Genomic DNA, 16,447 nt, shown 5'->3' on the forward strand with positions numbered 1-16,447 from the left:
AAGCCACACAGATGAGGTTTTCCAATGCTCTTCCATCCTCCACAGGGACCGCTGGCTGTTTTAGCAGACATCCAGGATCAGCATCCTGGAGATGTCCCAGTCAGAGAAGCACATCGTTGAGATGCGTTTTGTAATGCAGTAATCTTCCGATTCCAGTTTGTGATTTTGATTTTGTGATTACATCAGGGGGAAAAATAGCTTTTGCAATATTTTCATTTATTTTTGTGTGTCAGAACTTCTCAGTTTAAAAAAATTGCTTATAGTCAAGGTGCCAATCTTACCTCCCAGGAGCAAAGTTATTGGAGTGTATTTAATTTGCAATTTTTATTTTCACTTCAGTTTCTTTTTACTTAATTTCCCAGATGGGTTTTCTCATTTTAGTTCAGTTTTTACCATTAAAAATGTTTTTAGTTGTACTTTTCATTCATGTCAGTGGAAATTTTGGCATTTTTAAAAATTCTACATAGAATTGTTTTCATTTTTCTGCAGATGCAAAATGTAAAAAGTTCAGAATTGATGTTATAATGCACTCAAATCATTATTTATAAGCAGGGATGAATCCATGAGAACCTGCTTATACAGGTCGCTTTGAAAAATTTAGCAAAACTAACAAAGACTAAAACTAAAATTTCCTTTTGTAGTTCATAAAATCATTCTATTTATTTAATGTACTTTATTTATTTATATATTTCTTTGTTTCACTTAACTTCATCTAATTGTAATACGTAGATTAGAGTTTGACTATAATAACTGTAGTCGGGATGAGTCAGTCGTGCCATTTAATCCTGCGTCTTAATGTTCCTGACTTATAGTAAAATAATTACTTAGTTCCTTTTTCTTTTGTTCATATAATAGGAAGTGAAGTTAGAGTGCAAACGGCTCAAACGTTCTTTACCTCACATGCGTGCCTTTTTTGCCTATTTAAAGCTGAAATTGTGCTCGAAGTTTTTACATTCAGAGAAATGTGAGTAAATTAGTAGTAGTTGCAGTTTCGCAGACAAATGTGCACCTTTGCACCTCCCTGTTCAAAGCCACTGACAATACTCATTTAATAAAACCGTTATTGAATGCGATCCTATTGTGAGTTTTTGGTTTAGTCCCTCAAAGCGTTGCACAGTACAGAAGCTGCTATAAAGTAATTAAATAAGTGGGTTTTCCCAAGCCATTAGGGATTCTCGTGAGTGTCTGTATGTTTTTTCACTCCACCACTTTGCTTCACACTGAAGTATCTCAGCAGCAATCGGATTACTGTGAAATTTCTGTACAGAAATGCTTCAGAGTGCTACCAGCAGAAATTTTCATTCAGCCTGTGAGGGGTATCTTTCGATTATCTAGTAGATGGGATTAAATTCATTCTGCCACATCCAGCCTGCAGACTTTGATCTCCAGCCTGTATATAAAAGATGGCGACACGGTGAAATCAGCCATTGGTCACGTTTTGAAAGCTTAGGTTGAGCACCTTGGCTGGATGTGACTGAAAGTCAAAGGACACTGCATTCACATGTAGTCAGCTTATCAGAGACAAAATAGGGCCATCGTTAAATCAATAACAATCAAACAAGACTTAACCGTGATCAAGAACATACATTTGAACTGTTTTGATTAGAAACAATCCTTTTGGCCTGGTTTGGGTGTATATGCCTCCATCCATACAGTATGAGGAGTCGCTAAACGAATTAAGGACACCTAATGAGGGTGGTAATAATAAAAACATCAACACCACCACATGTGTGTCCGTGTTGGTGCTGGTCTCCCTTTTTATAGGAAGGTCCTGAGAGGTTAAGCCACGGACCCGTACGTTACATGATGGATGGAGCGTGCTCGTGACCGCCTGAGTTTCCCCCTGCTGTGCCCTATTTAGTGTCTGCTTGAAGGAATGTGAATGTCAGGAATTTGAGCTGTTTGCAAGAAAGAACCTTTCTTTGGAAGGAGAGATGGACGTAGTCAAACTGTACAAAGTTTAAAAATGCTTTCTTTTTCTGTAACGTCTGTTTTCTCCTTTTAATCAAACATTTTATTTGAATGCGTTTTATAAATATACCGAGCCATTATTGGCTTTGTTGACTCATATCAACATTTAAATGCCATTTACAGATATCAGGGACCTGGGATCTGTTATGTCAAATTATTTTTGTTTTTATTATTTGTTCACATTAAGGAAGAAGTTTTTGATTTTGAGGATCTCAAAAACAAACTGGAAAAAATCATCATGGCTTGGATGCTGTCAGCACTGACCTGCTTTTATTTGTGTCTACGAGGGATTAAAACCAGAACAAATCAAGAGCACTACTTTCAGTAGACTTGTGACAACTTGGCTGCACAGGGTGACCCAACATCTTAACAATCACCCCAGTTCATATATAATCTAGTTATAGTATAAAGTCACAATATCAAACACCCGGCCTGCAAGTCTTTTAGCTCTAAGCTTTTCTTATTCTTTTATGTGCGAGGAGAATACAAACTGCAAAGCAGCCTGTTGATACAGTAGAGGCACATCCATCCATTAATTCACTGCTGAAGCTGATCCACTGGGCCCATTAGCCTTAATGAATGTCACAGCAGACACACACACACACACACACACACACACACACACACACGTCTGCTGCAGAGTCACACTGTTAAAACAGTCCGTTGGAGAAAATATTAACATCCAGACAAAGAGCTGCATACTTTCTGGTAATGTTTATCTCCAGCTGTAAACAAATGAGTTTATAAGTGAAATGAAAAACACACCTCTCATTGTCTCCTTCTCTCATTACAGCCATGTTTGGGTTATTTTTCTTTCTTTTATAGACGTGCACTGGGTATGTTAATGAGCATTGCGGTGAATTTAAAATATCCCACAATAACATAAAGCAGCGACTTTAGTAAATAAGTTTCCAGAAACGTATATGAGCCTCGAGGAGCATGGCACCTCCTCATGTTGTTAAGCTATATTATTGTTATTACAGTCACAACAGTATAAGCCATTAAGACCTTTTATAGCAGTTGTCACGTCTCTTTTTACACGAGTTACTAATCTGTCCAGTGGGAGAAGCTCGGAGCTCTGTGATGACTGACACGTCAGAATAAGCTGCCCATGAGCAAGGCTTTTAACTCCAGCAAGTATATGTGATGTTTATAGAAAGCGATGTGTGGTCTGAACATCAGGCACTTCAGTTCAATAATATCTTTATTAATATTAAAAACAAAACAAAAAACCAACAGATCTGAAAACAGTGAAAAATCTGCTTTGATTCCTCAGCTGTTCATAAAGAATGAAATGCTGTGTTCATGAGCAACAATAAAAAAAATGTTGTGATGCAGAATTTTGATGATTATTTTTTTCCCAGAGTGTTATTTAAAGAGCACGTGTGAATCAGTCTCTGCTTTCTTCCCTGAGCTGCGTATGTCTGTGTTTGTGAGCAGGCCGAGCCAGGACGCTGATTTGATTTGGGCCCATCAGAAACTGGGCGGCCCTCCTCCTGTCCTCCTCCGGTCCTCCTCCTGTCCTCCTCCGGTCCTCCTCCTGTCCTCCTCCTCCTCCTGCTTCTTTTTTTCCCTTTTTAAAAAAATATTTTTAAATCTGAACATAATCAGTCTTGTAGGCTCCTTTTTTTTCTTTTTTCCTAAATCTGCTTCGGTTTTCCGCTTTCTGCCTGTGATGCATGTTTTTTCGGTTGGCCTGCTGTTTGTTTTGGCTCTTTTTTTTTCAGGAAAACAAAGTTTCGCTTTCATCCTCTTAAAAAGAAGTCCTGGGTTTTATTGAAAGCAGTAACGGATATTGATTGCTGTGTCATAAACGCATTTTTGCTTTTGAGTTTATATCCGTCAGTTCACTCTGCTGTGGGGTATCTGTGTGTCTTTTTGCCTGCTTCTCCATACACTGGCTTTCCTAGCAGCCTGCAGTCCATGACTAGAGGACTCTGAGGTCTGTGTGAGCAGGCTGGAAGCCTTCTCCTGCAGCAGATGGTCATTATTAGTGACAATGAAGACTGGCCCACAGGGCCAAATAGAATAATAGGGAGCCCATTTCCTCCTCAGTCGTGCATGAGCCTCTGTCCAACCCGTCCCCTGTCTTCACGTTGTGCTGGAAATATATAGTTTTTCCACAGGCAGTTCCAAGATTTCTTTTACTTTTCCCCCTCACACAATTCTCTGAACAAACACGAGTTCTCTAAAAACGCCACAGGTTGTCTCAGAGAGAAGTTCATGTGTAGTTTGGGAGTCCAATAACAGCACAGCGTGTCATCCACAGCTTCTCTCACTGCCGTGTACTTTGGTGCTATTTATTGCTCGGCACAGATAAAGAACAGATTCTCCTTTTATAACTTTGTAGATTTTAACCTGAATGGAAGCTAACAGGAAATCTATACTGCAAGTTACCAAATACATTAACTGATGGACTGATGGAGGGTAATAAACCAGTCGACAGCTAAATAAATACATAGAGAAATAAATGACCTAATAAAAAAATATGTTGGATTTAATGTTATGCCTGTGACCTTCTGTTACATGGAAGGATTTGTGGTGAGGACCTTCTTTCACCTTCTCCACTGAAATACAGACAATAGCCTAAGTGAAAGTTGATTTATAGAAAGCATTTATATTTGTTCTCTTATTTATTTCTCCTTTTTTTCTTGGGTCACCTACAAAAACTGTTCCATGGATGGCAAGGCAGCTTTGTTTTATATAGCACCTCTAACACAGCTGCACCTTTTTAAAATGATTTAGATTATAAGAGGCTGTAGACCGAATGTGAGTGTTTAGATGAGAGGATGGAGAGCTAACTTGTGTTTATTTCTGCAACATGAGAATCTGTGGGGATCGACTCACTTTCAGGACCAGCCTCAAGTGGTGGTTAGCGGAACTGCAGTTTTTGGCATTTTTGATTAGCTTCTTTTTTCAGTACTGGATGCGGCCACTTGCAGTGCTTCAGTAAGGCTGATAAAATGCTTGTCTGTGGGGAATAAAATTACATTTATCAGCAGGGATATGATGAGCACAGTTAGAATACATAACAACGACACATAAAGTACCAAAAAAATCTATAAACTACATCCTGTCATCCTTATCGTCACAGGAACACCAAGAAGGAGTCTGACCTGGAGGCAGCTCTGGTCAGGTTGAGGGACTTAGAAGCTCTGCTCAACTCCAAAGATGCTGCCCTCAGCACTGCCTTGGGGGAGAAGCGAACCCTGGAGGCAGAGGTGAAGGACCTCAAGGCCCAGCTGGCGAAGGTAAAAGACATTTTTATCCAAACTTAAGTCTTACATGGTTAACGTGGGCAGGACGAGTACATTTCATTTTATAGAGTCTGAATTGTTGGTTATTTACTGCTCAGTTTTTTTTTTTTTCTTTTACTTTGATGCTAAAGCAACAGAGTAAAAGAAGTTCCCTCTACATTAATGGAAGACAGTGAAAGCCTCGTGGTCCTGTGGTTTAGCGTACCTCTCAGAAGTGGTTTATTCGTGGTCTCAAATGGGGAAAATCCCACAAACACCAATGTGCGTTCTGTCCCGCCCCCTTGAGCTGCGATTTGATAGGCAAAGAAGTAGACTGCGGTTTGAAGCTTAGCCTGAAATTTGCAAATGGAAGAGAGATGTCCATGCAGGCTGCTTGGATATTTACTGCCCATTTTGCACCGATAAAGCAGGAGTCGCTCTTTAATATCTGCAGACCTGCACGGATTGTTTAAAGCTATTTATCAGCTGAACAGCAGTCAGAGGAGTGCAGAGCCTCTTTGGCTGTCTGTGTGGTGCTGATCTCAAAGCAGAAATACCCCAGTGGAGTTGGTAATTTTATGTAAACCCTCCAGCAGCTGATTATGAATGAGGATGTGGAGGCGAGACAGACAAAATTGCGTCTTTTGCTATTTGTTTTATCAATGAACGTTACTCCTGAGGTTGTGGCCTTGCTCCACCTACTGGCCAAATCAAGGAACTAAAGGTTTTTCTTTAAGAGAGGCTCACAGATTAAGCAGCACAGATTGGACCTTGTTCTGTATTAGATCTCTTTTTGTGTGCTTACATGCTTCGTCTAAAAATCATTTCTCTCATCTCGTTTCTCTCTTCGTGTGTCCTTTCCAGTTGGAAGTAAACTTGGCTGATGCCAAGAGGCAGCTGCAGGATGAGATGCTGAGGAGAGTGGACGCCGAGAACCGCCTGCAGACCCTGAAGGAGGAGCTGGAGTTCCAGAAGAACATCTACAACGAGGTTCCCGCTCTTCACCTTAGCACTTCTATTTTTACAGAGCTGTCTCAGTAATCTGTCCTACTTTTCATCGTTTCCACAGGATATTGATTTGCTTCCAACCACCTACTTGTTGTTTTTGCATGTTTCCCTTCAGATCTGTCTCAGAGCTGTTTCTTCTCCTTCTAGTAATGCAGAACAGATAGAAGTCTGCACAGAAAGAGCAGATATAATGATGCCATAATAGAGCTGAAATGTTCATTTCCCAAAGTTGGCAATTTTGTGCTTTTTCCAAATGAGGAATATCTTGGAGATTTGTTTTCTGTTGGCCCTCTGAACAAAGAATTCGTGCACAGCAACCAATTAATTAATACAATTACATTAATTGACAAGGACAGATTTTTTTTTTTTTACAGTTGGTGGTGGTATTATCGTTTATGGTGCATGGACCAAACATCAGTGCGGATCAGTCTTTTTCGAGCATCATTCATACAAGTCGCGTGACAAAAGCAAACAAGGATGGGAACTGCCACTCTGAGTTTACATGTGTTTGTATCTTACACCGTCGCCTCTGTCTGCAGGAGCTGCGTGACTCCAAGCGTCGCTTTGAGACCCGCATGGTGGAGATTGACAGCGGGCGGCAGCAGGAGTTCGACAGCAAGCTCGCCGAGGCTCTGATTGACCTTAGAGGCCAGCACGAGGAGCAGGTCCGCCTCTACAAGGAGGAAATCGAGAAGACCTACAACTCCAAGGTAATTTGCTCTCTGTCACCACCTAGAGTCAAAGTACGACATCAGTTTCACTTCATATAATTCAAAGAATTCATTTGTCACCATCTCAGTGTACAAAATGCTTCATTTTTGTGTACAAGTATATTCATTAAAAGCGAAGCCGAAATGAAACATTTTTTTTTTAATCTGGCCTGTAAGGCTTTCCGTCTGTGTTGTCATGGTCCAACCTGTTTTTTTTGTTTGTTTTTTTACCCACCAATCGCATCACTGTGGAGATTGAAGGGTATATCTGCCTGTGATGAGATGCTCATGCTTGTAATTATGACAGGATGTAAACATTTATGGCCAAACTGTACAATTTCTTTCTTTTCACACTAAAAGAAATGACACATCGTGGCCTGTACACGGGCAGAGGTGGAGTATCCTCATGCTGATCAGCAACTAAATAAAACATCTGAGAAATGTGTCGGAGACGTTTGCAACACATTGTAGGATTTTAGATCTCTGTGGTTTTGTTAGCTATGAAACAGATCATGTTTGTTTCTTACAAAATGGTAGAAGAAGATTTTGCTGATTCTGTGAACGAAGATAAAAACAGGACATTACATTCAAACCTGTATGAACTTTGACATCCAAGAACAAAACAGTAAGATGCTTAGGGCTAAAAAAAAGTTACATTTATTTAATGGATATATATATATTGTACTTTTCTGTTATTAGTGATATTGAAAAAAATCACATTTTAATCATTTTAATGTTCAAATTTTCAACATAATTTGCAACTTTAAGCTTTACCTTTACAAATTTCTGTAACACACACACACACACACACACACACACACACACAGATAACTGAGGGCTCTGCAGTCGCAGAAATTGATCTTAACAGTAAGTTGAAAGAAAACCTGTTTGTAGAAAACACCTGTTGATATGAAAATAACATCCATGTGGTCAGTAACAGTTACTTTAGTGCAACACTATGAGGGAAAAAATCCGCTTTGAACTCCAGGTGTGACACGAGGTAGGAGTGTTTTTTTTCAGATGCTCAGTTTGCTTCCTGCACAGATCAGGCGGCTCTGCTGGCGAGCTTTTAACTGTCGATGTTGGTAGATAGAAGGAAAGAGACACATTTTCTTTGGTTGTTACATTATTGTGGGGTGTGTGTCGTATTTATTATACTTCATTCTTTTTACCTTTTCAGCCCCACGAGTTGAGTGTTACTCAGATTCATTAGATGGAAAGGTCGACATTGTAACAGCTGATATTTCCAAAACTGAGCAACTCGTACAAAAAGAACCCAGATGGATTTAAAGCACTACAGACCAAAGGGTGAACTGTCCTGTTACTGTGACCGTGGTTATGGCAGGCCTTGTGGTTTAGTTTCTTTTATAAGTAATGCTCCTTCATCCCATTACTTTGAAATAACTTTATTTGGCTTTGTTCATTCGAGCTTTATTAAGAAGGTCAGACTGAAGCAGTGTAGTTTTTCTGCTGTAGTTGAGCCCTGCTGGGAGCTGACTGCCTCTTCTCTCTGCCCGACAGTTGGAAAATGCCCGTCACTCAGCTGACAGGAACAGCAGCTTGGTGGGAGCTGCCCACGAAGAGCTGCAGCAGACCCGGATCCGAATGGAGAGCCTGTCAGGCCAGCTGAGCCAGCTGCAGAAACAGGTACTTCCACTCGCAGCGTGTCAGTGGATTGTTAACCATCAGGTGGATTTCTCGGATCCAAGACAAAGCAGTGGTGAAAATGTAACTGGGCGTCCTTTGTGTGTCTTCTCTCTGAATCAGCTGTCGGCAAGCGAGGCCAAGACGCGGGAGCTTGAGGAGGCTCTGACACGCGAGCGCGACCTGATGAGGCGACGGCTGGAGGACAAAGATCGGGATATCACCGAGATCCGAGCCCGGATGCAGCAGCAGCTGGATGAGTACCAGGAGCTGCTGGACATCAAACTGGCCCTGGACATGGAGATCCATGCTTACAGGAAGCTGCTGGAGGGAGAGGAGGAGAGGTGAGGTTGTTTGTAAAACAGCTCTACAACCATGTAGATGCCCACAAGGCCAGAAGTTGTTATGGGAAAAGAGGGAGCACTAACAAGTCAGTGAAAAATTGGTTTGTGGGGATAACGAGTGAAAACTGAACCCAGTGCTCCATAACCTCGGCGAGGACTTCTGTGCTCCAAGCAGTGTAATAAATAACCAATTAGAGTCACTGCCATGCTGCAGGTGGACACCTGTGGACCAGTCTTGGGTTCATTTTGTTTTTGGTGCTTTTGCTTTGGGGCTGTTTGTCTTTCTTTTTTCCTTTTTCTCTTTTTTAGCGTAACGAGGGTGTAAATAGAGTCCTTCTAACTTTGAGGAAAGTACTCTTTCTATTTTAAAACCCTGCCCTTAAACACCTCGTCAGAGCCATAAAAAATGGTTTCACCACGCACCGCAGCATTTGGTCGAGCTGAAATGCCAACAGCGAGCCTTACTTCATCACCCAGTGGGACTGTTGGCTGATTGTGCGGAGGAAACAAATATCACAAGGACTCATGCAAGTAGAATATTATTATAAATATGAAGCGTGTTTATCAGTGCATTCAGTACGGGCGTTGTGAGGTGCATCGTGACATGATATATAAAGTAAACAAAAACCAAGAAAAATGCCAAATTGACTTTAATTAACTACCATCTGTTTGGGATAAGAAGAAAACACAAGAGGAAAAAGGGACAAAGAGACGACAGACAGGACAAAACATAACTAAGGTAAAGAGAAAGTTAATGGCGTGCAGCCAGCAACGCCGGTGAAACGTGACTGACCGAAGTATATTTACAGTCACAAATATCTGCATGAGAGCTCAATTTGTTTCGTTCAGTTTATATATTGTTCATTTTCTTATTTGACTCGGATTTTTCATGAAACTTTTTCATGAGTTTGAAGAGCATAACTCAGATATTCTTCAAATGTGATTTGGGCCTGTTTTTTTTTCTAATGACAAATCAAAATTAATGTGGCTTTTATGTCGCTGTAGGTAACAGACTGCTATCCAGCCAGTACAGCTCATCGGCTCCTCCTCATGAAGGGCTGACCTGAATGTCTTGACATGCGTCTCTTGTGGAGAGCTGCTAACAGACAGAGTTTAGAGCCGCATTTCATCCTGGAATAAATCTGTTTCATTGCAGCCGTTTGTATCACATGTGAAGAGCTTGCACCAGAAACAAAGTTTTTCTAAATATGAAATAAAAAAACAAAACCCATTAATAACGTGTAGAAAATCTGTATTATTTCTGATGGCCAGCAGGGGGCAGCATGTGTGATTATGAAAACAAGGCAAACTGTATAGAGGTTTTTGAGAAAATGACCCTGCTGCTCACTTTATCCGTGACCTCAGGAAACAGTTTTCTGATAATTTCATGGTGTTGGGCACGAGTTTTATTTCTTATAGTTTACAACATATAAAGTAAAAAGGACGATATGGGAGCATATGAGTTCAGGGTGTTGTTGGCGTTGGTACCACAGTCTGTTAATATCATAAAAAAACAAACGGCGAACAAGGTGCAGAATCGGTGAGCGATATAATTATATGGCGATTATGACACGAGGCTGTTGACTGTCTTTAACCTGATGAGGTTTGATGGAGTACCCGAGCAGTAAGGATGTAATCCTGGCACTTAACCAGCAGGTGCATTTGCACACTCACTCACCTCGTATGTGTCCTCTCCCACCATCTTTCCCCAGGCTGCGTCTGTCACCCAGTCCTCCACCCACAAAAGTCACGGTGTCGCGGACCTCTGGCTCAGGCCACTCTCAGACCACCCGGGTGCACCACTCCTCCTCCGCCGCCGCTGCCTCCAGCAGCCGCAACTCCTCTGGGATGAGCGTCTCAAAGAAGCGCCGCCTCAACGACAATGACAGCGAGACCTCCAGCGTGACAGGAAACACTGTGACCAAGACTCGCATCAGTCAGCAAGCCTCGGCCAGTGGACGCATCACGGTGGACGAGGTTGATATGGAGGGAAGATACATCCGTCTCAGCAACAAGGCTGATGAGGTAGCTGAGATTGTGCATTACTATACAAGCACACCGAAATGGGCGGCGAACTCCAGGCCTCGAGGGCCGGTGTCCTGCAGGTTTTAGATCTCGCCCTGGGTCAACACACCTGAATCAAATGATTAGTGTTGGATCACGGACACATCTAAAACCTGCGGGACGCCGACCCTCGAGGCCTGGAGTTCCTCACCTCTGCTATAAAAAATATTTCCAGTGTCTTTAGGTGGATTATTTGTGACTCTGCCTAATCATCATTCTCCAACTTTCTCTTATGCAGGACCAATCACTGGGCAATTGGCAAGTGAAGAGACAGGTTGGGAATTCAACCCCAATCATCTACAAGTTTCCCCACAAGTTCACTCTGAAGGCCGGCGGGACTGTGACTGTACGTTACACCAAGCCTTCTTCCTTTCTTTGCCTCTTTTTAGAGACTCTGTGAATATGTTTGGACACTAATGATGCTGCGAAGGTGCCATTTTTGCTTTAGTCATGTTGTGATGATTACTTCTCACCTTTCCTGCCAGTGGCTCAAAATGTTGTAAATGAAAGATGGGAAACACTGAATGTCAACACAAGAATTTCTGTTTAATCCTTCACAAACATTTTAGCAGTTTAGAGAGACCAGTTGTGTATAAATGAAGTAAAAACAAAGTGATAAAAGGACAAACTGGTGCATGCATGAAATGAAGGTCTGCACCAAAAAGCTCAATATGAGATTAAATACGTGTTAAGCTGGAAATCGTCGAAAGCTTCTCTGGCGGAGTTGAAGAATAAAAATATGGAGCTGAAAATGAGCAGAATGGGTGACACACGTGGAATCCATCATGGTTACGAACAGCCAGCAGTCGTTGTTGCAAACACAATCGATAAAAGCCCCAAAACAGTAAAGTTGTATTTCAGTTTTCAACGAGTGTAAATGTATCAAAGGAAAATCAAGACAAGTAGAAATTTGACTGAGATGATCACCTCAAAAAGCACAAAATAGCTGGCAGATATTCCTTTTGCTTCCTTTTTCAGTCCTTCACTGGTTCAGTGCAGTTTACAAATTCTCTGATGTTTGACTTTTACAGGTCTGGGCTGCGTCTGGTGGTGGAACCCACAACCCACCCACTGACCTGGTGTGGAAGAGCCAGAACTCTTGGGGTACTGGTGACCTGCTGCAGACCTCCCTCATCAGTGCTAATGGAGAGGTCCAACTTCACTCACTTTATATTGTAAAGTTTTCTTCTTCTTTTTAACTGCAGTGTCTGACTTGAGTTTATTTGATTTGCCATCAGGAAATGGCCATGAGGAAAGTGACCCGCACCCTGTTCCATGACGATGATGAAGATGATGACATGGTAAATTCCTCCTGTGTTACTCTGTTCAGCATGTTACTCAAAGCTGCCATGCCTTTGACCCCTCCTTCTTTTATTCTGTATTAATTTTAAAAATGATGTAATAAACAATACCGAGATCATAAAATAAGACTCAAAACAATCAGACTTCCTGTTGCGACCAGAGGAGGCGCCCCCTGCTGACCGGATGCAGGTTTAAGGCTTAAGCTTCACTTTTCAGACCTGAACACTCTGCCCATCTTTTATATACAGTCTATAGTAACCTGACCACTAAGCAGTTAAGCAGCAGTTGAGTAACTGATGTGTGCCGCCCTCTGCAGGGAGCTCACAGCACAAGCGGCGCAGACAACGAGTACAACCTGCGCAGCCGCAAGGTGATGTGCGACTCCTGCGGGCAGCCGAAGGAGCGCGCCGGTGGTTGCAGCAGTCTAGCTGAAGGCCTCCCAGGACATTCCTACTTCATGGGCACCAATGAGCCCAGACAGGTACTCCACAGTCAAAACATCCCTGCAGCAATTATACAGCATCATTAATAACTGTGTTTTAGGATCAAAGCGTATAATATTTGGTTCTATTAGTCATTAAAATTGTTGGCGGCGACTACGCACAGAAAACGGACAACATGTGTGGGTTTTTTTGCTTATTCATCTATAAATTTAGAGTTTCCTGTTGCACAATAATGCCCAGATGTTCCACATGTTTTGGAGTTCTGTACTGTAAGATGTTTAAGCATCTGAAACAGACTTTTGGCATGCGGCATCTGCAGTTAATTTAATTACTAATCAACAAAATTGGAGTTTAAATGGGATCCAAGATCGCAAATACTCCCTCTCTCTATTTCCCAAGAACTGTTTTATGATACAAAGTGCATTTTAGAGTCGCAGAAAATTTTTGGTTTGCGCTGCATTTTGACAGATTCCCAAACATCAAACATGAGCAAAAAAAAAATGTTACTTTTCACTTTGCAGACTTGGAATTATTATTAGATGCAAACACATAAATGATGATCACAGAAACAGCAAAGACTGAGGTGATAAGAAACAACAGGATGTGTGTGGATTTGCTCATGATGGTGCTCAGAGCAGCAGAATCCTAGATGCAGGTAGGAGGTGGTGTTGGTGGTGGAGCAGAGTAAGCTTATGGAGACTTTGAACATGCATCAATCTGTATCAATCTCTCTGTTACTCTAGACCAGGGGTGGGCAACTCCAGGCCTCGAGGGCCGGTGTCCTGCAGGTTTTAGATGTCCTTGATCCAACACAGCTGATTTAAAGGCTAAATGACCTCCTCAACATGTCTTATAGTTCTCCAGAGGCCTGATAATGAACTCATCATTTGATTCAGGTGTGCTGACCCAGGGTGAGATCTAAAACCTGCAGGACACCAGCCCTCGAGGCCTGGAAATGCCCACCCATGCTGAATGATGAACACAAGTCCTCCACCACTTCAGGGCTGAACAAACGGCTTCTTTCATTTCACTTTTAACATTTGTTTCCCCCAATTTACCAAAAGCTTCAGAAGATAATGTAGCAAGAGGCGAAACCGAAATCGGATTTAAACTGAGACATGTGGCTTTTAAAAAAGGACATTTCTAAAGTTCAGCTGCACAATTTCAGTCCAGAAACACGGCGCTCGTTTTCCCCACAGCTCCCATTTTAACGCCTCGTAAAGACTCACTAACAATAAAAAGTCGCCTTTATTAATCTGTATTCTAAGCATCAGGACCGCAAATGAAGCATTTGGTGTCGAATTACACAAATAGTTGTTTTTGTTAAACAAAAATCAAATATTCCTGTCGTCTCCTCCTCAGGGCCGCATGAAGCCGGAGAACTGCTCCATCATGTAAAAACCAGACAGCACCTCACCTGAACCCAGCACCTCCTGCAGCCCACAGGGGAGAATGATTTTTCTACCGTCGGGATGTTTGTCTTTATTTTTTTATACGATTGTGTCTTATTTTGTATTCAGATTATTCTGCGGGTTAGATTTGCTTTGAGGGCGTAGGATTTTCACATATAGCTTTCAAGTTTGTATATTCAGCTTATTTTACTGCATGTTTGCTGTTTGCTGTTTGCTCGTGCTGTTCTCCGCTCTGCTTGCAAACACACACACACACACACAGCTCCAGTGACCAGGGCTTGTGCTTCGATCCGAGACGGGGTTTCACATTTAATGGCCAGGCTGTCAACACTCAACACGCACAGCTAGTGGACCCTATCAGGAAAACAGCCGTACAGGCGAGAGGAGGATGGCTCCTCTGGACTTTGTTAATCATGTTTGTTTCCCATCAAACAGATCAATTCTTTATTTAAAGCCAATGTTTACAACTAAAACATTTTTTGGAGCAGTGTTGTGCTATATTTATGGATAAAATATTGTAGGAAAAGTCTCCAGAGAAAGCCAAAGCGATGTAAGCTCAGGGTTTTTTGTTTGTTTGTTTTTTCACCTTAGCCTTAAACAAACGGGGTGATGATATGTTTTCTATGTGATGCTGTCGGGCAGCTGTGGTGCACACAGAGAAAATGAGTACTTGAGATGAATATATGTACACGGCTCGCTCCCCAACGAATGTATTCATTATGTTTTTGGAATGTTTAAAGAAAGAAGGGAATTATTGGGTAATGTGTCTGGTTAAGTGCTTCTTGGCTTTGAGTGCGTTTAATCATGATGGGAGAGGTTTATTTTGTACCTGGGGGAATGTCAGCAGAAGGTACTGTTTTTTGATAGATTGGGTGCCATATATAGAGAGTATATATTAATGGGCTCTGTTTCTATTTGCAGTAGATTTTGGACATGACTGTTTAACCGATTAGAAATACAGATGTGCCTTCAGAGGCAACATCTGCAGTTTTTGTTTTTCCCGCTCACATGCTTCATACGGGAGTCTTGTGACCGTCAGCTGTCCTCCGATCCGTGTTGCTCCTAAAAGCTGGTCATAAGGGCTTTGAATTTTCTTTCTTTCCTCTAAGCTTTACCGACTTTGCAAATCCCTGGATCTGATTTTGGGACCTCTGTTAGATTGAGGGGTTTGTGTGACTTTGTAGCTTTGGCTTCATGCACTGCTTTTTGCCAGTTATGCACAGCAGGTAGATTTGTAGTCTAGTCTGGCAGCTTAACTCATTTATACTCCAGTGGAAAGCATATCAAAGCATTTGTGGAAGATACTTGATAGCTGTCGTGGTATTGTTTTTGTGTGGGTTTTTTCTTTTTATACTTAAAAAAAAAAAAGAGGCAATTTCTGCAAAGTTTAATTTTTAAAATTTTTCGGCCACAAAAGGACAGTTCACCCCTAAAATGAAACTTGTGTCCTCTGCCCTTTAATGCTGTCTTGGTGTTTCCAGGGTTGGAGACGGCTGCAGAGATGTCCGCCTTCTCGTTAATATAATGCAACTCATGTTGTGGTGCTCAGAGTACTGGAAAATGCATTTGAACAAACCAGAAATCATGACCTTGGTACTCAAAAAAATCTACAGACCTTTTATGAACAGTTTCTTGTAGGAACGACTTTCTTTCTAACTTCATCCACCAACCGAAAGTAGCGTGCAGCTAGCTGACATGAGCTGCTCGTCAGTGGAAGATGCAGCGTTTATCCAGCAGAGTGAGGAAACCATCGGATGTAGTGTCGTACAAAGAAAGAACTTCCTGTATCAAACTGCTCAGTAGTATGACCCGGTCATGATTTTTGGAAACATTGATGCTGAATTTTCAAATGTTTTTTGGCACTTTTAATTTCAACATATTGAAGAGAAGTCTGACATCTCTTCAAAACTGGGCTAGATGCACAGAAAAGCTACAGGCAGGAGAAAAACAAATATGTAAACCTAACTATGGTTTGAATTGTGCTTTTTAGGTAGTTTGATGCTCAGCGTGTCTCATGAAGTCACTGACAATCAGAGAAATGACGTCTACAGTATAAATGTGTATTAACAGAAATCTTGTAGTTGTCAAATGTCTACATGTAAAGTGATGAGAAATGATAACTGTAGTTGTTCAGTATATTCACAACATAATGCTTCAGATCAGGTCATCGAAACGTCAGGGGTGTAATTAAGAACCAGAGTAACAAGGACTCGCTACAACCACAGATGCACAAACACACTGTGAGGTCTTTGTAAACTCTTGGTGGAGATCTCATGAATCCTTTGAAGGGCTTGAGATTTAAAGATATCACCC

The 16,447-nt window shown here is 41.6% G+C and overlaps 1 protein-coding gene across 2 annotated transcripts in view; it reads left to right on the forward strand.

Moving 5' to 3' along the window:
- The window catches only part of lmna (lamin A), a 40,035-nt gene extending 23,683 nt beyond the window's left edge, over positions 1 to 16,352 (forward strand). For both annotated transcript variants that reach the window (XM_005750948.1, XM_005750949.1), the window contains exons 4-14: positions 5,066 to 5,222; positions 6,072 to 6,197; positions 6,755 to 6,925; positions 8,447 to 8,572; positions 8,693 to 8,913; positions 10,626 to 10,938; positions 11,216 to 11,323; positions 12,009 to 12,128; positions 12,216 to 12,278; positions 12,596 to 12,760; positions 14,085 to 16,352. In XM_005750948.1, the coding sequence (XP_005751005.1) occupies positions 5,066 to 5,222; positions 6,072 to 6,197; positions 6,755 to 6,925; positions 8,447 to 8,572; positions 8,693 to 8,913; positions 10,626 to 10,938; positions 11,216 to 11,323; positions 12,009 to 12,128; positions 12,216 to 12,278; positions 12,596 to 12,760; positions 14,085 to 14,120 (1,606 nt within the window). In that variant the 3' untranslated portion in view covers positions 14,121 to 16,352. The remainder of the gene's footprint in view (positions 1 to 5,065; positions 5,223 to 6,071; positions 6,198 to 6,754; positions 6,926 to 8,446; positions 8,573 to 8,692; positions 8,914 to 10,625; positions 10,939 to 11,215; positions 11,324 to 12,008; positions 12,129 to 12,215; positions 12,279 to 12,595; positions 12,761 to 14,084) is intronic.
- Positions 16,353 to 16,447: the final 95 nt, after the last annotated feature.

The sequence above is a fragment of the Pundamilia nyererei genome, unplaced genomic scaffold, assembly GCF_000239375.1.
Source record: "Pundamilia nyererei isolate P.nyererei 1_Seehausen unplaced genomic scaffold, PunNye1.0 scaffold00294, whole genome shotgun sequence".
Taxonomy (NCBI): domain Eukaryota; kingdom Metazoa; phylum Chordata; class Actinopteri; order Cichliformes; family Cichlidae; genus Pundamilia; species Pundamilia nyererei.